Below are 22,193 nucleotides of genomic sequence, written 5' to 3'. Positions count from 1 at the left end.
TATATATATATATATAAAAAAAAAAAAAGATATACGGAAAAGCTTCTCACAAAGATACCGGTTAGGCAATGAAACAGATTTCCCTGGGAGGCTGCAGAATGTGTCTGTTCTTGTTGCAACTTTACTGGACAAGACTCTGACAAACCTGCTCTAACTACCATGAGCAGGAGGTTTGAGTAGATGATTTCTGTCGGTCCCTTATAACCTTATTTTTTGTATGATTCTGTTATAGAAGGGGAGTTACTGTAGGGTGGTTTCTAAGAAAACCCAAAATGATGTCAAAGGAAATGAGGCAGAAGCTAGGTATAGAGCCAGGTCAAAATACTTGCCATTGCATTTTCAGCATATATTAAAGACATGCCCAGGTTTGTGGGCATTTCCAGATGTTACTCAGCTGATCCTCCTTGACTATTTCAATGTAGACACTGGAAAAGTTTACAGTCTCAACATTCTATATACCAAATTTTGCTCCCTAACAAACAGGAGAGTAAAGATTTACTGTTTTTTTTTAGTTTTCTCTCTAAAAAGAGTGTGTGTGTGTATGGCTTCATCACAAACAAAGTCTGAACCATTTTAATCAGTTTAATCAAAGCAGTACTGACTGATTAAAGCTGTACTGTATTTTTCCTAATGAAGTAGATGCAGTTACATAGGTATAGAAGTAAGTATAGAAGGAAAGGTGATAATCTGTGATAATGAAAGATGGTTGATTTAATGAGCTAGTACAATTTAACAAAATTCCTTAAAACCACACCTTTAATTTGGATTAACTCAAGTCTCTGTTCTTAAAGAACGTCATTGTGATGTTAATGGCCTAGAAGTTGCATTGGCTAAAGCATTTAGCTAGAAGATCATACCAGTAACCAGAGTGGATTTACCAGTACACAATCTTTGTATAGATTAAGCCTGAGACTGAAAAGCAGATTTAAAAGTGGTCTCAGAGCACTGACCATGCACACAGTTTAGCATATGCAGCAGTGGAATTAAAAAAGGGGTTTGGTGGACAAATCAGTGTCATTTCCAACTTCTTTATTGTCTGAATATCACGACAGAACAATGGTTCAGGTTTTTTTTTTTATTTCTTATTCTTAGACCCCAAAATTGCAGTCTCACACAGAAATCTTGTTTGTATCAAGGGGAATTTTGCCTCAAACAGAATTTCAAAATTAAGTTTATTACATTGCTACTGTGTGCATAAAACAAATTATTATTATTACTAATAGATTCATTTTTGTATATGTATGTGAAACAAACGTGAATGGTATGTATTTGTCTAATTTGCAGGTGGATTTTCAGGACAAGACTCAGATAAGTCTGGGATAACCATGTCTGATATTCAGTGCCTTCTGGATAAAGAAGGTGCATCAGAACTAGTCATAGATGTTATAGTAAACACCAAAAATGACAGAATTTTCTCAGAAGGCATTTTGCTTGGTATTGCGTTGCTTGAAGGCGGAAATACACAAACACAGGTACTTATTTAATTTACTTATTCACATACTGATTTTCAAATACATGTAGTCTGGAGACAAATAAAAAGAACCTTTTTGCTGTGAGTTCCGTGAAAAGTTTATCACTATAATATGTATCGCTATACTGCAAATGTAAATATGCCCAGTTATTATGCAATATCTTGCAGCGTAGACTCTTCAATAGAAGAAAACATTTTTCAGCTGTCCCTTTTTGTGTAACACAGTGCTGCTTTTAATCTGGTCTTTGCCATATGAGCATTCTCTCCAGTTATTTCATATCTCTCTTTGTAAAATTAAAAATTACAATACTTTCAAGTTTATAACAGCAATAAAATTAAGTTATTTTCTGGTAATATTTAGGGACATTTATTGAAATCTCCAAAGAGAGAAAAACTGGCCGTTTGAGAAGACCAATATCCCAGTACGTAGAAAATAAATGCTTTAAACTACAGATTCTAGTTTTTGTGAATGATATTCTTCTCACCCAACTTTAGCCAAATAAGATGATTCTTTATTCTTACTCTACAGTCAGAGTTCTTACCATAAGAGAGAAGAGATGGTATGAATTACTCCCTGCATTTCTCCGTATCTCATCATTGCCTGTGAAGGGAGCCTAAATAACCAACTTATACCTCATTGCAAGACTATAAAAGTTAAATGAGAGGAATCCCATCCTGTATCTTTAGTCTGTAAAAAAGATAATACGATCTGTGAACCTTAGAGAGTGTCCAGAAATGTTAAAGTGAGATTTTGTTGCAGCTTTTCTAAAATGAATTATTAGGGCTGTAAAAGGCTTTTACTTTAAGATAGAGTTTGTAAACTGTTGAAAATGGTACTCAGCCTGCTTGACAGTAATACTAAGGGACTGGACTTAATAACCTAAAATATTAATTCCAATTCTGTGTGAAGCACAAGAAATGTATATAATCTAAGCTATAATATTATGGTAGATGTTTCATGCTGCTTCTTGTTGTTACATAATAGCAATTACTTTTCACTATTATTTGTAGATGGAATATTATAACTCTAGAATGCCTGGAGAAATGGAGAGTGTCATAAAGTAATTTAACTTCAAGTGTAATATTGTGACATTTTAAAGATTGCAAATAGCAGTGTTCACCATTTTATCCAAATTTTAAAATGTTATCATCAATCTTTGTTACCAGCCTTGTATATTACTTTGTGAAAGAACTGGCCAGGCAATGGCCAGCATTTGTTCTGTGTAAGTGAAGTAATTATTTATCATTTGTTTCACAAAAGATATTGTATTTTTGTATTTCCTCTTCCTTAGAAGATTGATATCTAAAGAATGTATTTTTTGCAGTATTCGACTTACCAGCAACTGAAGGAACAAAAAAAGTCAGAAAAATTCTTTAAAGTCCTGTATGACCGCATGAAAGCTGCTCAGCAGGAGATACGATCGACAGTGACAGTGAACACTATTGATTTGGGGAGCAAAAAGAAAGATGATGATAGTGACCTAACCATATCTGTTCCCAAAAAGAGAGGTAAGGAGGCACCCGCGTAAAAGAGGGGAGAAGTGCGTTATATTCAAACTGCATGTACTACACCACTGATCCTATGCTGTGTTGACGAATAAGCTTTAATATTAATCATTGCTAATTTGCATCTTTTGCCTGTTTTTCTCTAAATTATCGGCCATTTCTTAAGCTGGCTACAAGGAATTAGCTTTGATAAAATCAGTGAAGCTATGCCAGTTTACACCAGTAGAAGATACAGAACCATATTTTTAGAGAAGCAGAAGTAGAGGCTGCCGCTAATGGGGCTGTTTCACAAGAGCAAGCGCAGGAACTGATTTCCCACCCTGTGGTCCTTCCATTGTTCTCATCATTTATTGTATATGGGAGAGAAATAGTAGGGCTTTTTGTTTTAATGTTCTGTTTCACTCTGGCTTGTGGTTTATTTGGAACATGTTATCCCTGCATGAATGTTGCTTTGATATTCTTTGTAAGTTGCCTAGAGGTCTTCGAAAAGTTAGGCACCAACAAAGAAAAAGTGGCATTCATTATTACTGTTTTCTTATTGTTTAATCAAATGAGGAGAAAGAGTTTCAAAAATGAAGGAAAATTATCTTCTTTTCAGTAAAGGATTCAACCCTGCATCTGAAAGAGGGTATGAAGGGACAGTTAACAGAAGCATCTTCTGCAACATCCAAGGCTTACTCTGTGTATAGAAGAGAAATGGACCCAGAAATAGATCTTATGGGCTCAGGAACAGATGCTGCAAATGCAGAAGAGAAGTCCACAGAAGAGGCAATCATGAGCCCTGCCATTGCAATCATGCAGCCAATACTGAGATTTCTTCAGCTGCTCTGTGAGAACCACAACCGAGAGCTCCAGGTAAAGTATTTTTGAGCTGAGCTCCAAAAGAAATATTACAGGAGCTGGAACTTCATAAGGCAAGAAAAACATGCTTATGCCTGGCTCCTGTTACAGAATAGGGGTGTCTGAAATGTTGTTGTTCTTTTGTTCCAAGGGATAAAAGAACCCTTTCCAAGAATCACTTGCATGCTCTGGTTGAGCTCATGTTTATGTCCTCAGAATTGCTTGGGGACCGCAGCATAGCCACATGGAATTGCGAAGTGTCTAAATGTCCCTGTTAGTATGGTTTCTGTGCACAAAGGGTGCATCTCTTACCACAGACTTGAAGACCACAGGAAGTTTCTGGGCAAAGTTTGGGTACTGCTCTTTTCCCTAGGTATTATGATTGAAGGCTTTAAGATGCTACGTGTGTCCCTGCTGTCAGTTCCTCTGGTGGAAATTACTGTCCCCATAGCAACCTTTGCAAAATGAATTTTCTGCAAATATACCTCAGTGCTGTGTCCAGCAGCCTCCCTTAAAGCAGTGCTGGGGGTGGCTGGAGCTAAGCTGTCGTTCTGCACTGACACTGCCAAGGAGCAGTCATAATGTGCCACCATACCTGCTCGCCTGTGGGGCAACAAGTTTCCAAGAGAAGGTTCATAATAGATGGACGGGGGTAGGTATGCAGGACATACATAAGACATTTAAGGCCAGTGCAGATGTTTGCAAAGTTCACTTTCCTAAGCCCTCCTTTCTCTGCTGATTTAATCAGATAATGATTCTCAACTGCTGCACTAAGGCATAATACATTTTCTACAGTGGGGTGTACTTCAGTACCTAAGGTACAGTGGTCATATGGTTGTAAATTGTTCCCTTTAATATTTTAATGAAAAAGAAGGTGTGACTTGACTCCCTCTTGTTTTTTTGTTGGGTTTTTTTTTGGTGTTCATTTTCTCCATCCACCAGAATTTTTTAAGACATCAGAACAATAAAACAAATTACAACCTTGTTTGTGAGACCCTTCAGTTTTTGGACTGTATCTGTGGAAGCACAACAGGCGGACTGGGCTTATTGGGGCTTTACATCAATGAGAGGAATGTGGCTCTTGTGAACCAGACGCTGGAAAGCTTGACTGAATATTGCCAAGGTCCATGCCATGAAAATCAGGTAGGCCTCAAGTAACTTGTGGATGCGGAAGAATTTACCTGAATGTATGGTGCCTGTGTGCTTATCATAAACCTTTCGGTGTTCTTAATAACATAAATTCACATGTAATTGCTATGACTAGGCTTAACACGTTTCAACCTTTCCTAAGGCCTCAGCAATCCTTTTAAGTCAGAACTCAATATAGTCTCTTCCTGTAGTATGTCTGCTTACGTGGAAGGTTTCCAGTCCTTTTGGAGAGAGTTTAATGTCTTATGTCAGTGGGTCCATGGCTTAAACCTCACTTTGTGAGACTGAATTTCGACTCACAGTTGTGGAAGTACATTGCATATATAATCTTGTTGTCTTGATTTTCATACATTTTGCCTTTGCTGGTGTTTATATAGGTTGCTAACATTTACTTTCCTTAATTCACATAACTGCCACAAAGTTTAACTTACTATCCTGTTATACTACCTATCAGCATCTTTAATTATGATACCAGTAGTGAAATGGATGAGACTAAAGACGATGCTTCTAATCTTCTGTGCCTTGCTTGATGCAGTCTTTTTAAGTCATATAGCTGTGACTTTTGGTAGATGTCTCTCTAGTGCCGTGCTGAGGCAGTATAGAAAGGTAAAGCATGTAGTTACATGCTGCTATATTTGATCTGAGGAGAACTGTAGTAAAGTTGTCACAGTGGATGAAATTTCAGAATTTTTACTATGGATTAGCAATGGTAAAATTGCGGTGGGCGAAATTACAGAGGCAATCCATTCTTGATACTAGAAATAGCTCAAGAAATACATGCAGTATTAATGTTACTTCATTAACATGCACAAATGAAGTGCAAAGTGCTTCTGTTGCCATTGCTGGTACTCAACAGCCTTTACTTAATACTTCAAAAAAACCAAACAAAAATCCTTTAGCGGACTAAATTTTCAACAGTGATATTTGATGCACTAATGGATGGGAAAAACATCTGTAAAAAGAGATTAATTACAGGACTGGAGATGAAAAAAACCCAAAACCTATGTTTCAAGTTAACTTTTCTCCAACAAGTTTACTTGAGTAACACTGATAATGGAAGGGAATGATTAGTTATACTTAACTACATAGACCTACCTGCTGCGAAGTCACTCAGGATTTGAGTTATGGTTGTTTACACCAACTGCAAGTCTGATTCACTGTATTTCAGAGGCAAATGCTCCACATGCTCATTTTCATTTTTTTCTCCTCTCTCTGTCTTTCTGGAAAACTTCTATCCTATTGTCCTATAAACCTGTTAGAAAAAAATACCATAGGCTTGTATAACTGACACTTATTTACAAGGCTTGGAAGGTCTGGGACTCCCACTGTAAAAGCATTTGGGAAGTACCATTGGTCATAATTACAGTTTTGAATTCCATGTCCAGAAGTGTCCTTCTGTGTAGGACATGTCCAGATGCATGTGGAAAACCTTAATCTTTGCAAACAATTCTATATCACGCTTTAACAGCATTATTAATGCTGGTTGCTGAATGCAAATTAAGAATTTGAGAGTGCAAATTTGATTGTGCCTACATTCAAGCATGTCTTTTATGTCTCTGCATGTGTGTTCAGCTGAATCTGGCAGTGCTCCTGTGGGCTGCTGTCTCTAACTTGTACCACTTGGTGCCAAATCCTCCATGATTCACTGCAAGTATATTTTAGCTTGCACCACCTTTTTTCCAGTTGTGGACTTCACTACTGGCAGTGTTGGGGTTAGTTCTGTACTACACAAGTCTCTTCCAGCACCTCTTGTGGCATGTTTTCAGGCTGCTCTGCTTTGGCTGGGAGGTTCATTGCTGTTACAAGGTCTTTCAAGTTCTGGGTCCTTGTTTTGGAAATTTGCTGATGTGCATATTCTCTCTCTCCCTCCCTCCGCCCATCCTGTCTCCCTCTTTTTTCTCCCTCCTTCCCTCCCTCTTCCCCCTCCCCGCAACTCCCTTCTGTTCTCTTATTTTGCAGACTTGCATAGCCACCCATGAGTCTAATGGGATTGATATTATAATTGCACTTGTCTTGAATGACATAAACCCTCTTGGCAAATACTGCATGGACTTGGTGCTTCAGCTAAAGGTACAGTAAATGTAAATTTGTTTATTTAAATTTGAGTAATAATAGAAGACATACCTATGCAAGAGCTCTAGGCAACCTGACATTTACTTAATCTTACTGTAGCATAATATACTCAGCAGCCTTTGAAAACAAACGTTGCAAATGAATTCAGCTCAGCTTCTGAATCCTTATTGGGCCCTCTGCCACAGGCCTTTTGACCCACTGTTTTGTTTGGGAGTATGCCCTCAGCTTTTTTAAAAAAAATCATATCAAACAGACATGATACAGCTAGCATGAGAAGTCTATATTGCGGGCATAAAGTCTCACAGAATTGATAAATAGCAGCACTGTACAAACATGTAACATGTCAGGCATTCTCTGTTTATACTGACTCTTAAAAAATTACTTGAGAAGGAGATGTGAAAAAAGAATAATATATCAGATGACCTGTAATGTCAAATAAATTCGAAAACAAGGTTAAAGTAAATTTTATTTTATTTCCCTTCTCAGTGTCCTCTGAGGGGGAGGACAAAGTGTAGAGTGGGACGGTGAAGAGTAGAGCAGAGAGGGCTTGTAATTTTGTTTTGTATTCTCTGAACAGCTGGATAGGCTTGTAGATAAGTTTCTCTCGTCTGTGTACCATTGCATGCAGAGGGGAGCTCTGCAGCTCTAGTGTGTGCCAAGTAGGGTAGAACTTGTCCAGGAGGAGCCTTGGGTTAGTGCCTTTTCTTGCCTTCTGAATGAAGTATTTCCATCGCAGATGGCCTATTTCCTCCCCAAAACCAGCAAGTACTTTGTGGTAGCTGCATTGCATCCTATTGGCAACATTATGGATGTCTAATAAAATAATTAATATAGCTATATATCATGTACAATGAAACATTGAATCAACAGTGCTTTACACATGATTTTAATAACTGTAATTACATTTTTGAATGGCACGGTAATTCAGGCCCCCCTCAAGCAAAACACTTAAGCAGACATTTAACTTTGAACATACAGACAGTTCTTTTGAAGTCCAAATTTCAGACCTTGTAAAGACCTAGCTACAGTAACTCCAGTGCCATTTTGATTTGCCATTATCATGAAGCTGGCAAATGTTTGTAGAATATCTTTTCTATGTGATAACCAAAAATGGAGTTTAGTGACATTGCTGCGAGGACCAATTTGTCCCTGTTGGTAGGAGACTATATATGCCTTAGTCTCACTTACATAGCAAAAATTGTGATGAATGATACCAAAGGTTCAAACTGTGGAAATTATTCTGATTTTACAGAATCACAGAGTTATTTGGGTTAGAAGGGACATCTTAAGATCATGTTGTCCAATCCCCCTGCTCAAGCAGGGTCAGCTAGAGCAGGTTGCCCAGGACTGTGTCCAGTTGAGTATCTCCACAGATGCAGACTTCGTAGCCTGTCTGGGCAACCTGTTCCAGTGTTTGATCACTCTCACAGTAAAAAAGTGTTTTCTTGTGTTTAAATGGAATTTCATGTGTGTTTTAATTTGTGTCCATTGCCTCTTGTCCTCTCACTGGGCACTACTGAGAGGAGTCTGGCTCCCTCTTCTTCACTCCATCCCATCAAGTATTTATACACATTGATAAGATCCTCCTTCTCCAAGCTGAACAGTCCCAGCTCTCAGCTGCTCCTTAGATGGAAAATGCTCCATTCCCTTAATCATCTTTGTGGCTTTTTGCTGGACTCATTCCAGTAAGTCCATATCTTTCCTGTACAGGGGAGCCCAGAACTGGACACAGTGCTGGGCTAGATGTGGTGTCAAGAATTAGATCCAAATTAAGAAGTTACTGGGTTTTATGTTGAGTGGCAACACATCCAAATAATATAGCACTGAGCTTACCAGGTAATGTTTAACATTGACAATCTGTCAGTGTTCATAGGCAACTCTGAAGTTGCAAATACATAGATTTTGCAGTGAAAACACAGAATACAAAGTATATAGGTCCCACACACTTACACATACAAACAAGCTCAGACACTGTTTTCAGGGAACATTATATATTGAACACATACCCCCCCAACCAAGGCAAAGGCAATGCAGAATTATATTTTCCCATGCCATCTTAATTTAGCTTGTTTTGCACAGTTTGTGATGTGGTATTTAATTACAACTTCATGGATTATATTTTCCACTGGACTCCCGAATCATTTAGTGAGCAGAGTAGACAGTGTTCATTGAGTGCACAGATGGCCAATGTTCTGTTCTGCCTCTTGTTATTTTGCGTATGACCCCCTGGCCTTCCTTACTGACTAGTATTTAAGCCCTGGCACACAGTATGACCTCAATATCTGCCACTCTGTATAGTGGCAGGATGAAGGGATGTTGTCAGTCTAAGGGTAGAGGGAGTCTAATATGAGTGTCTTTTTGGCTTTTCTCATAGCACCTTACTCTGCTGTATCTACTTGCTTCACACATTAATTTATTTTTCCAAAACTCTTATGAGGAGGTGAGATGGGAACTCAGGTAAAGGGAAATGAAGGCCAGAAGTACTTTGGGCTGTCCTGTTTGTAGCACTTGGGAACTGATTTTTCGCAGTACTAATGTGTTATGAAGAACTTTATATTGTGTGTTCCAAGTAATGGACCTCTTTTCCTCATTGATATCTGAGAATGGAAATCAGATCCTAGGGTCTCAAAGCATGCAGAAAATGAAGAACAAGTAGTCAAATGAGCATCTCAACATCAGGTGCAAGTGATCAGAGAGAAAAAAAAAAACATGAGGATGTGCCTGCTTCCTGTAATTCTAGGTTTGGCATGCCACTTTTGCCAAGTCAGTAGCAAGAAGCTGGCTGTTGATGACACAGCGTCCTGCCCACCCTTTACCTTTCCTCACTGCAGCAGGCTTCTCTCCATCCCCAGGGTTGTCTGCACTGGGAAATGGCTTTGAAGTCTTCCTCACCCATGAGTGAGTAGACTGTGCCTTCCTCCACTATTTCCTCCCCTTCTTTCTCAAGCTACCTGGCAGCCTGTCTTGTCCCCTTCCCTCCTCCTCAGTTTGAGATCCTACCAATGCTACCACAACTGACTTTGTCACCATTGTAAGGGAAACTGCAGCAGAAAAAGAAGCATCCAGTTCTTCAGAGCAGCACCCTGTTAGGAGTCTTAATCAAAATGCTATCCTTTCCCTCCACCTGGTCTCATTCACTGTGCACGTTAAATTTCCACAATGTAGGTTGCAAGGTAAAGAGTCTGACTAGACCTTTCCAATGGATGGTCCTGATTTGATTTTGGAGCAACAGGAAAGGGGAGCTATGGAAAAATTCATATGGAGTCCTGTGCTCCTTCAGCCAGTCCCAGTCTGCTCTTTTCTTCTCTTCTCTTGTTCTTTGTCCTTACCTCATTCTTGTATTGGCAAGCCCAGGCTCCTCTCTCCTGGCTTCTCAACTCCCTGTGTCCTCTCCCAGAAGGTCCTAGTTGCCCTGTCATGTATAAATACTCATTCTATTAAGCTACCCTCCTTCCATCTACCCCTTCCTTCTGCAGCTGACTTCTCATCCTACAGTCCTCCAGTTGGCGATTCAAACCTCAGCTCTGAGCAGGGGGTGGGACTGCTGAAGGTCAGAGGAGAGCCTCAAAGGTGTGATTTTTGTGATCCAGCCTGCATGGTTTTGTGATTCTGTGCCCACCAAGAAGAAACTCTGTGGGCTTTTAGCTGTGAAACTAGCAAGTTTCTACACTCTAGTATTCAAATTGTAATTCAAAAAGTGCTTATGAGTTGGACAAATCTGGCGGGCTTTCCCTGAGGACTACAGCTTGCATGACTGTGTTATCTTGGCCTCTAGTGTTCCAGATTTTCAGCTCTGCTATCAAAACTTGGAGAAATAAAGGCTGCTTACAAGAGAAGTTGCTTGAACATGCAGGAAAGAACATTTTTCTTTTTGCCTCAGTCCCAAAAGCAGCTGAGCCCTTTTCCTCTGAAATTGCCCTTACTAGTTGTATGAGGCACACCCTCGCTGTGAGAAATTTCAGTTTGAATTGCTGACGTCTGGCAATAAGCAGCTGAGCACGAGGTTGTATGATGGTTCAGAGTTTTACCTGTATCATGGGACTGTGGTCTACTTCCAAATATTCACACAACTCGGTCTGTAATGGGGGATGATGAGGGGGTGCTGTGGCAGGTGAACCAAGGCAACCACGCCCTGCCAGAAAGCAGTTGAACCTCCCAAACCGTTTTTCCTTTCCTGTTCACAACAACTGATTTAGCTGGAAGTAAGACAGGTCTCTGAAGTTTAAGGCACTACTGGGTTACTGCTGCTAAAGCTCATGCTGTTTAATCCTTGAGAGAGGTCTCCGTGAAAAGCAGCCAGTTGACAAAGTAAAGAGTATCTTTACACATTCCCCCAGGAATATTTGGTAGTGAAACAAAATTCCAGGAATGTATGAAACCAGCTTATTTTATAGCCTTTCAAATAATAACCAGTTGGACTTTATAAAAAACAAAGGGGAAGGAAACCTGCCTGAATGATGAAACCTTTCACGTAATACATTTTGTAATTACCTCTGTTGAGTATTGTTTTAGCAGAATGCTATGGCAAAAATTGCTAGGTGGGCAATAAGAAAAGGAAATGGGATTTTGTTCCTTGTGCACAGTATAGAACAAGGCTCTGCATTTAAGGTGAATATTTTTCAATATTTAAAATACTTCTTCCAATATAGTGTTCAGGGTTAGTTAGCCTACAGTATGCTGACATTAAAATGGGAGAAAAACCCTATTAAATATGTCAGTAATATAAAAGATGAGAGTAGTTTATAATCTTATCCGCTAAAAAAGTGGTCCTTGTAATCTCAATTAAAACAAATGCAAGGGTCATTAATCCATGAAATAGATTTTTAAATTTTCATTAACTTGGTTTTGTATCTCTAGAACAATGCCTCCAAGCTTTTGCTGGCTATTATGGAAAGCAGGCACGACAGTGAGAATGCAGAAAGGATCCTTTTCAACATGAGACCAAGGGAACTGGTGAGAAAACTTCCGAATATTCATAAATCTTTTGGCTGAAAAAAAATCTGTCATTAAAACATTTTAAAAATGATCTGCATCTAAGCTGAAAAGTGTTGGCAGCATATAGTGACACAATGTATCAGGATAGTACTAATTCAGAAAAAAGTACTTTAAAAGGATCAAGCATGCATGATTTTAGTCTTTACGACTTCATTATTTTTATCCATTCCAAGCACTTTTCTGTAATTGTTTCCTAACTAAATTGTCATACTCTGGTAGACTGTCTTCAAGTACACTTTGTCAGGGGCTGGGACACTAAGCTTGTACAGTTTGTGAAACAGTGCTAACAGAAGTGTGTGTGTAGACATGTAATATATATATATTATTTGTATGCATGTTGTATGTTTCATATATATATATATGTCTCCTGAGCAAACAGAGTTACAAGCAGTTGTTGCTGTATTTTGGAATAACTGTGATACTTGTGTAGGTCTCCAGGAATTTTAGATAGATTGTAAGTCTGGAGATATTGTTTCCAATCCAATTGACCGTGTAACAGCAGTGACTGAAAAACTTGTTTTGTGGGGAGATCTGTGGGCATCAGCCCCTGCACTTGGGCAGAGCCCAGTGGGCTGCTGGTTTCGGGGAGTCATCGCCATGGTGGCATGTCAGGATGACGAGGCCGTCCCTAGGGTACAACTGCAGGATCAGGCCCTGCGTGGGGAATGTAGGACTTCCCCCCCGTTGGTCCTGTAAGAGGCTTTTGAATATTTTGGAATTGCCCCAGCACCCTGCCCAGATTTGTATCTTCCTCTTCTTTTTGGTTTAGTGGGTTGTTTTTTTTTTTTCTCTGTTAAACTGTGTGGAGAACGCTGAGTGACATTGCAGCCAGCTCTAGCCAGAGACAGATCATGGCTACACTCTAAGTGCTGCAAGACTCTACCTGTGGTATCTGTAGATCTGTCTTTAAAAGCGTTTGTGAAAATACCTGTTCAGAAAGGCTCAGCATCCCTGTTCCTTTCTCATGGTTGCAGAAGTTTTGTTGATGAGAAATGTAGCTGTTTGGAGCTTTATAAATACTTCAAGCTTGTCTTTATTCAGAAGGTGTTTCTCAGATTGCTCGCTCCTCTTGCAGGACTGTAGAGCACCCATCCAGGCTTGAGCTAAACAAAGCAAGCGTGTTCAAACACAGTGTCCGGTGCTTTTTCCCCGAGAATGACAGTTATTTCATCCCTCCTTGGTTGGGTTTGTGTTACAGGTGGATGTGATGAAGAACGCATATAACCAAGGCCTTGAATGTGACCATGAGGAGGAGAACGGAGATGATGGCATCTCCCCAAAAGATGTCGGCCATAATATCTATATTTTGGCACATCAGGTATGTCTTATTTGTTGTGTGACTGCTTCCAGAAAAGCGTTACATGGTTAAACTCCACACAAAACCTGTCTGATCAAAAAGGGGAGTTTTCCCTTCTTGTGATTTCTGGCTCATGTTTGTGTACAACATGACTTTATCTAGAAAGTTGCTGAGAGCAGGACAAGTAAGAAGTCTCACTGTATGAGTAGGCACTCTGAGGGATTTGGTAGGCTCTATTTGTGTGAAATAACAATGCACAGCAAAGCAGTTAATGTCCACTTAGCGTTGTCATCTTTTAATGTTAACAGCTCATTTATATCAATCAAATTATAAATTGCGTTATCATTATTGGTGTATTTTAAATAGTAGCTTCAGTTGTGGTACCAAGTGAACTTGAATTGAGAATACTCCTATTATTTTAGATATATTAGTTAGCCAATAAGAATAATTAGGCCTTTTTACTGTTTTCTCCTTTTGAATTATATTATAGTGCCCTCAAGCTTTTTCTGATCATTTTTGCTTCTCTGCTGGTAAAGGTAGCATGTACACTGAAGGTTTTTATTTAATGAGATAGTAATTCTTCAGAGCCGTTGGTATCAAAAATAGTTTATCTTTCAATTATGTTAAGAGTATTGAAAAGATTTTTTAAGTTGAAAAAATAAAGACCACATATTTCTTGATTATATCATAAATGATAGCATTTGGTATTTCATATAAGGGCCAAATTTTTAAAAAATGTTTTTACTAAGTAAGAAGCAATAAACAGATAGGGATAGGGAGTATTCTACATTCATTATGCTTATTAAGTGTTAGGAATTGAATACTCAATGGAAAAAAAAAAGAAAGCGATGTATAGTTACATTAGTATTATGCAATGTTTCTTTCAAGCAAGGAAAGCAAAAACAGTTACTGAGTTATGCTTGTGTGCTTACAGCACATTTAAATAAGTCACTCTTGTTATTATGTTGTTGTTGTGGTTGACCATGTTCTACTCTTGTGCTGTATGTAGGACTGTACATAAGATACCCATTGAAGATGATAGAATTTTTAGAAAACATCTGTAGCTCCCTGCCTGGTATGACTATTTACTCCTTGTATGAATGCTTATAATGAAAATTCAAATGCCTGCCAAATGGAAATGTTGGTATTTTATGTCTTCTGCCTACAGTTTGTGTAAAGTGACTTAACAGGGTTTGTGACAATGGACAATAAGTTTGGGGAGTAGAATATAGGCCTGAAACTATATATGAAGTGACTGCTAGGGTCATTTTACAAAAGAGGTCACTACCAAGGGTACACTAGCTAGCTGAGGTGTAGATTTAGCTCTGTCCCTAGATACATACTCAGGGTGCTGGGGAGGTGCATAATGCCACTCCACAGCTATTCCAAGTGCCTGTTCCATAGTTGGCATTATGGTTGCATAAGGCTGGATATTTTTACAGCAATTTACTGAGCTCCTTCCTGTTCTGTAGAATTAAATGGCATGATTGGCTCTCTATGCTGTAAAAATATCCATCTTTTTACAAAAAAAATTACTGTTTTCCTCTTCTTGCGTTTCTGTGATACAGTACATGTGTCTGCTTACAATAGCTTTGCACCCATGTTAAGCCCCATATCAAAACAAAACAATGGAAGGGCAAGTGATCTGGGGCCTTTCTCTCTCCTCCGCTAATGAAAAGCTATGATTCTTGGCCCAGGACTGCTGATCTTTGACTCCAAACTCGTTCCGTGTGTGCCCTTTTGCTCACCCTGGGATGGGCAGGATACAAGCGTGGTCCCTCCTCAGTAAGGCCATTGTTGCTGGGTTCCTTTGCTGGCTCCACTCTCCAAACACCCTTTTATGCTTTGCTATGTTGAAGTGGCTTTTTGGTGGCTGGGCCTTCCACTCAGCTTAGCTGACCTGGTTTACATAATATTTCTTTGCTGTGCTCCTTACAATTTCACAGTTCATGTGACTTTTTTTTTTTTCCTACAACCAGTGTGGCTCTTTAGTCACTTTCCTGACACTTGCTTATGACCACTTGCTCTAGTTACAGCTTTTTGGTCACTGTAATAGCAGAATAAAGACCAGGAGTTCCTCTTTCTGCTGTTACAGCCCTCAAACACAGACAGTTTATTTTGGGGAGCTCAGACTTTCAGTTTTTGTCGTTGCACTCTTCAGGGCCGTGGTGGGTTCTGCATTTTGCCACCACTACATCCTTCCTTGCCCTTCCTGTGGTTGATTTTACCAGAAGCAAAAGGCATTCTTGTAAATGTTTGACCCACAGTGCATAGAAAGTTATAAATATGTCACAAGCAAGGCTGAGATTTCTGTTACTGAATCTCCTTTACAGCCTCCCAACCCCTACCCCAGATGCATACGCAGGCACATGTATGCAAGTACATGTGCATGCACGTACACCTCTCACACACACGCATACATCACACAGGCGTACATCACACATGCACACAGAAGTGTGTGGGCACAGTAGCCTGGGGCATGACGGTAAGAGGCTGACAGTTAAATATGCCATGTCATGACAGTTATCACGTCTCTTCCACATGTTTCTCTGTCCCCTCTTTTCTTTCCTTTATTTCTTCATCCTCCTCCAGCCTGCCACGTGCCATAGCTGTGCTGCTTCCCCTGCACTGACTCCAGGCTGTCTCGACGCTGCTGCTCCTCACTTTTCCCATTCGACGTATTATGAGCAGAGAGGAGAAGGGAGTGCCACCGAGAGAAAGCAGAACTGACTTATCCATGAGGAACTACCCTGAGCTGCATCCCCACTCTGCAGCCTGGCTTTGGGGTAGGGGCTCCTTCCAGACGTAGCTCTTCTACAGCTGCCCGTGGAGGAATGACACAAACTGGTGCTTGAGGTCACATCCTGGAAAAAGAAGCCTATTATTGCTAGCTAGAGAGCATTCACAATTCTCTTGGAAATCCAGGGAGAAGGTTCTGTTTTCTTTGTCTTGTTCAAATGTCATGCTCAGAGCCAAGCCTTGACCTTGACATTGCTAATTTCTTACTGTAGTCTCGGGTGAATGCCAGTGGTGTGTTACGGACAGTTCCATCAGCTCTTACACCTCTTTTCCAGCCTCAGTCAAAAGAAATTGGTGTGGTATTTTTATTGCTGTCCTTTTAAAAGATCCTGTTAAAGCAGGCTACACTTCATTTTGCAAAGTTAGTATGGTTGTCCACAAAGAGACTTCATCTTGATGTGATGAAGTGTGTAGAGTTTACAAAAGCTTTTGACATAGTAGCACAAAGAAGTTTTAATACTTACTCACCTCATGTGCAGAAGCATTAGTGTAGGAGAATCGAGTTTTTAAATAGCTACCCCCCCAAAAAAAAAAAAAACAGTCATAAAAGGCTGAAGAAATCCTCTGGCTTTTCAGGTGAGTGCTTGAGCTTGCTACCTGTTAGTTATAACAGAGTATTTCAGTAGTCTGTAAACTAAAAAAGGTTTCTTGGAGTTAGTAGTATTTCTGTGAGGTTCATGACGCCTTTACATTTACAGTGAAGTAAGATAAGGGACTGGTTATAACCACAGGCTCCTATAGTTTGCATGCCTGTTTATATGTGCTTCTGTTAACAGAAAATACTTTGGAGTCTTTGTGTTTTTCAGCTAGATGCAAACTATCTAAATCAGGCATGAAGCCCAGGCTAATATGCTGTACCTTTCAGCAGAGGCTTTATTCCCGAGGTTCAGAAGAACGTGAAATAACTACATAGCTTCTAGTCAGCTCGCAGCATGGGAAGAATGCACTTTTCATCTGCTTGTAGAGCTGTGTAGATGTGTCCTTGATCTAGAAGGATGTGAGTGGGTAGGGAGTAGGGAAGCCAATTGTAATACTGTAACAAAATTTTCAAATTTTCAATGCCTTGTGACTTCATCTGGTTCCCAGAGCTGTTGCAGGAGTATAGAGGTACTGACCTAGCATGTCACCCCTTTCATGATGCACGTTCTGAGGCTCTCAGAGAAACAAAATGTTTACTCAAATGCTCAATTTTAAGCATACGCTTAAATGCCTTGCTGGAGAGGGACCATAGGTCTTAGAATTCCACAATATCTTTGTAAACTCCAAGTAAATACAATAGGGTTTTATGAGGTTAAGCTAAAAATTTAAATCCCAATGGACTACCAAAACTACTTATATTCATATAATTTCCTCGTGGCACCAAGGCTTAATGAGAAGTCATTTCCTCCACCCCGTAAGGTTAGAAGAAATTAACACTGCTTGATATCAATGCAGGTATACTGCATAAATGAACACAAGCTTGAACCAGGCTATCTTCTGATAGAGTAACACCGTTGGAAATGTCCTTCCATTGATAAGTTCTTAAAATAAACTGAAGGAAAAGCAGCAGGATTTGCTGTGAATTGTAACGTTCTTGCTGCAGGTACTACGAAGCATACTGTAGCAATTGGACATCATGAGCAAGTCATACTCCTTCCACTCTGGTGCTAATTTTAAATGGACTGAGCAAAATAAGCCATTCAGCCTTATATATTTGTTAATATATTAAATATTTTAATAGCAGAATCAAGATTTATTTATCAAACTTGTCAAGTTTTATCAAACTAATGTTGTATTGCCATGTTTACTTCATGCAGTATATTGCATATTAGTGTACACACATGAAGAACATTTGCTAACTAGGCAACTAAAATGGTAATAATTGATGGCATGGATTTATAGTTTCGGAGTAGTGGTGCACTACAGGCTATTTTTTAAGCATTAGTGTTCTTGACATTTGAAATAGGACTGGTTTGATAATGAGACTTGGATATGATACATTCATTAAGGAGAAACTAAAGTCAGTTTTAAAAAATTAAGCTATCCAAATATGTAATGTTCTAAGAAGCACAAAGCCTTTTGTTTCTGTGGGTTTCTGTTTAGCGTGTTATTCTATATCTTTCATCAGATTTGAGTACAGAAGGGGCTGGGACCAGCTTTATTTCCCACATCAATGCTGTGCCTAGAACCCTGTGGTTCTGGGACTCATATACTACAGCAGAACAAATAAATGACAATAATAATAGTAGTTTCAGAAATATTTAAAGAATTAATCTTCCTTTTTATAGGCTTTTGGAACAGTTAAAAGCTTTTGTTAATTTTGTTTCACCCTCTCTTAAAGTAGGTGATATTACCCAGTGTTACAGGTAGAGACACCAAGCCAGAAGCAGGTGTAGACAGCAAGTCATTCGCTGTCATGGGAAGCAAATACAGCTTGGATCCCCAGTGCTTTGCTTTAACTGCTACATTGGGTTTCCTCCTATGCTCACTCGATCCCAGCTACTTTACTAATGAGGAAGATTGGCATTTATCGGGTAGTACAGTTGAGAAGTGCATAATCACTGAGCACGTTAGTACTCCAAGAGTCTTTTAAAGAGATCATGCTAACGTATATTTTTCAGATAAACTTTCCTGTGCTGCTAATATTGTAGATTGTTAAGGCAAGAAGAGCTTTCATAAGATAACGGATACAAGTGTGTGCATGTGTGTGTGAGGGAGGTATTGTAAGGCTTAAGGTTTTTTGTGGGTAGTTATTTTTGGTGTTGTAGCTTGGAGCAGCTGCTGGCTTTCCTTCACTTAGCTGTATTTTAAGATTTAGACAGATAAACTTAGACCTTGGTCCTCCTTTTCCCTAGTGTTTGTGTGTGTGTGCATAAAACAAAATACAATTATTAAAACATATACTATAAAGTAAATTTGAATTCTCATACCCATCCATTTGTCTTGACCCCCATATAATTCAAGTCAGGACAAAGGATTCCATGGCAAGACATTGCTTAAAATGATGGGAACAGATTTTCCACAGTTTCATGTGTGGGGAACACAAGAAGTTACACTGTGAATGTGTGCCTCCAAATGTGAGATAGGATCACTGCATGTAACTTTTCCTTTAGTATGAGAATCGAAAGCTTTCTGAACTGGCTGGGTTGTCCCAGGCAGACAAAACAGTATTCTGCATGAAGTGTGACTGTGGTCAGGGGTAAATTTGGGGTGAAATTTGACTGTTTAAAAAGAAATGTTGATGAAGAAGGCAAAAGTTAATTACTTAATACTGTGCATTGACAAGCACCTTTTATAAGACACAGCAAAGAAACACCTGGAAGGCTATTTAGGATAGGGAATGGGTGGAACCAGTTACAACCCCCAGTAGTCTGCAGTGGGCATTAACTGGCTGAAATGATAACATCATAGTTATACCATGGAAAAGAGATGAGCAGAAGCCAAGTGGAAAAGTCTTGCAAGAACACCTTCACCTTTGATGGAGGTGTTCCTGTTACTAGCCTGTAACATTTGCCTAAAAGAGATCTCCCTGTCCTTGTGGGAGCTGTGAGATCCCAGAGCATTTTGCTCTAAGAGACAGGCTTATCATCATCCAGTTGGGAAGCAGCTTTCAGCTCCACAAAGGATCCTCCAGAAGAGCTGAGATCTGGGGATCGAACTGCTTCAGTGAATTTTGAAGCTTGCTGACCTCTTTATGCCCATCCTCTGCCTCAGGTAGATGCTTTGCTCAAAAACAGGGCTGTGGCCCATTAGTCCCATAAGTGTCTGTCTTTATAAAACATTAGGTTGTGCCTAGGTTCTACTGACAAAGATTTTGAGTTGATTCTGTTCTGTGAATGAAATGGCTTGGTTCATTTAAATTTTTGTACGTCTGACAGGTACACTCTAAAAAAGTAGTGTCTTTAGTGTATGCGAATAGGATTTTGGAATAAAGACCCGAATACAAAAAGGTCTGAGCTTGTCTGGTGTAAACGGATGTACTATACCAGAATCATTGGTTATATTGAGTGAAAATATAGATCAGTCACATTTTGTGTAGCAATGACCATTTTCAAATTTTGCAGCTGATGTGAGCAAGCAGCAATTGGCCAGTCGTGCTGGAGATTGTCTTCCCAAGCACCTGATGGCAGATGGTGAAAAATACTGTACATACTTAAATAAACAGGACTACCTTTGAGGCCAGAAGATGATCAAATCCATCCTTTAGGATAAACCTGTCTTTCGGGATGAATAGCTGTGAGTTTGTGCAATAAGGTTGCACCCTTTCTGCAGGACAGGTAGAATTTTTTGAGCTCAAGCATGTCGTTTTTTGCAAGGCTTTGCTGAGGTTTGCATTTTGGGTTTTTTTTTTTGTTTGTTTCTCTTTCCTTAACAGAGAAGCTCTTGCTGATAGCAGTGCCAAAACAAAGGGCTAATGGGGACCAGCCCCAGGAACTGTAACTGTCAGGGGACTCGTATCCTTGGCTGCCAGACCTGAAACTTCTCATAGAACTTTTATGCTCCACATGTTGTTTTGTAGTTATCATCCTGATGAGACAGGCTATGGCATCAAAATGACACCAGCTAATTAAATGTCAGCAGAATCAGAAGCTGTTGCAAGGCTTTTACACTTAGATTGCCAAGATTGAAACAGAAGCCAATGACGCACATCACCCTCCTTGCGGCTCATTAGGATGGTATATAACTCTACCTTCAGCCAGCTACAGTATAGAGAGACAATATGGAGACTGCAACAGGGGCTTGACACTAATGAGCACCTGAAAGATTAAACAAGTGTCTGTGGCTGCTGTTAGGTCTCAGGTTAAAACCTTGGCAACTTGTGCTTCATTGTTAGGTCTCGGGTTAAAACCTTGGCAACTTGTCCTCCGATGTTTTCTTTTTCTCCCCTTCTCCTTGGAAGCATTCACCTCAAAATCCTGTTGTGACTTTGTTAGGGATCTACATGGGGACCTCTGTTTTCCCTGTGGTGTCCTGTTGACGTAGGCTGCGAAGAGCTGCTAGGATTCAGGCTAGAGCTTTTTACTGTAGGCTGGCCGCAAAGTTTTTAGCTTATTTTCATTTTTCTGGTTCTACTTCTCTGGAGTAAGATCAAGTGTCTATTAAACATATGTGTGTGTTTTATTATATGTAATAGTAATGAGGGATATATCCTGTTTGGCTGTGGCAACTTTGCATTTCACTAGTGCACAGGTGGCCTTAATATTTCTGCTTTGTGGGTTTCTTCTTCTATCTTTAACTTCTGTAATCCTGTGTCCTTGTGTTTTGTGGTTTAGAAGATTTTTTTTTGTCATTGGGAAATAATGTTGTATTGGTGTCAGGACCCAAACGTTACACCAGAAGAAATATCCTTTCTTTGTCAAATGTCTGCATTGTGAAATCTTCACATTAGTCTGTGGTTTTACTCTGAAAATTGGCTGTGGGACAATGACATACTGTTTAAGACATTCTCTGCTCTCAGGCTCTATTTGCAGTCCTGTATTAGTAATAAACATACTACCTTTTTATTGCTACCTGAAGCAGCATGGGCTGGGGAGAATGACTTTAGTTTTCCTTTGGTTCTGTATCACCTGCAGGGCAGTTGCGTAGCTTCCCACTTTAAGAATGGGTCTTCATTTAGACATATCCTCAACTGGTCTCTACGGGAATGCCTCCTCTGAAAGTTAGCAAGCAATACTGATTTATACTAGTAGAGAACTTGACCTGTTGCCCTCAAACCATACTTTTACCCTAGAGCTCCCCGCTTGCATTTGGCATGCACATTAAAAGCGGTGATATATGGGCAAAAAAGAGGATGGCTTGACTTAAAGGTTTTTCAGTTGAAATTGCATGGAAGAGCGTAGAAGAATTAAAAATCATTTTACTTGTAAACTGAGGAAACTCAATCCAGAAGCCATTGAGAGACAATAAATGTGGAACCACACAGTGCCATCTTTACAAAGTCACTCTTCAAAGTAGACTGCACGTTCAGTTGCCCTCAGCTACAGTGTGTACATACTGTCTGCTCACGGATGTATGTAATGTAGCTACTTACTTCATTCACATTGCAGCAAACTCCTCTTATGAGAAAGCTGAATTACACAGTGT

General features: G+C 39.6%; 1 protein-coding gene across 3 annotated transcripts in view; it reads left to right on the top strand.

Moving 5' to 3' along the window:
• ITPR2 (inositol 1,4,5-trisphosphate receptor type 2) overlaps positions 1–22,193 on the top strand; it is a 263,348-nt gene that overhangs the window by 184,500 nt on the left and 56,655 nt on the right. For 2 of the 3 annotated variants that reach the window (XM_075727981.1, XM_075727980.1), the window contains exons 39-45: positions 1,285–1,472; positions 2,797–2,980; positions 3,576–3,832; positions 4,760–4,960; positions 6,926–7,036; positions 11,897–11,992; positions 13,233–13,352. In XM_075727981.1, coding sequence (XP_075584096.1) covers positions 1,285–1,472; positions 2,797–2,980; positions 3,576–3,832; positions 4,760–4,960; positions 6,926–7,036; positions 11,897–11,992; positions 13,233–13,352 — 1,157 coding nt within the window. The remainder of the gene's footprint in view (positions 1–1,284; positions 1,473–2,796; positions 2,981–3,575; positions 3,833–4,759; positions 4,961–6,925; positions 7,037–11,896; positions 11,993–13,232; positions 13,353–22,193) is intronic. The other variant, XM_075727982.1, reaches the window with a different exon arrangement.

This window comes from Pelecanus crispus, chromosome 1 (assembly GCF_030463565.1).
Source record: "Pelecanus crispus isolate bPelCri1 chromosome 1, bPelCri1.pri, whole genome shotgun sequence".
Lineage (NCBI taxonomy): Eukaryota > Metazoa > Chordata > Aves > Pelecaniformes > Pelecanidae > Pelecanus > Pelecanus crispus.
The sequence above is the reverse complement of the archived record's forward strand: the minus strand, read 5'-3'. Positions and strand labels throughout refer to the sequence as shown.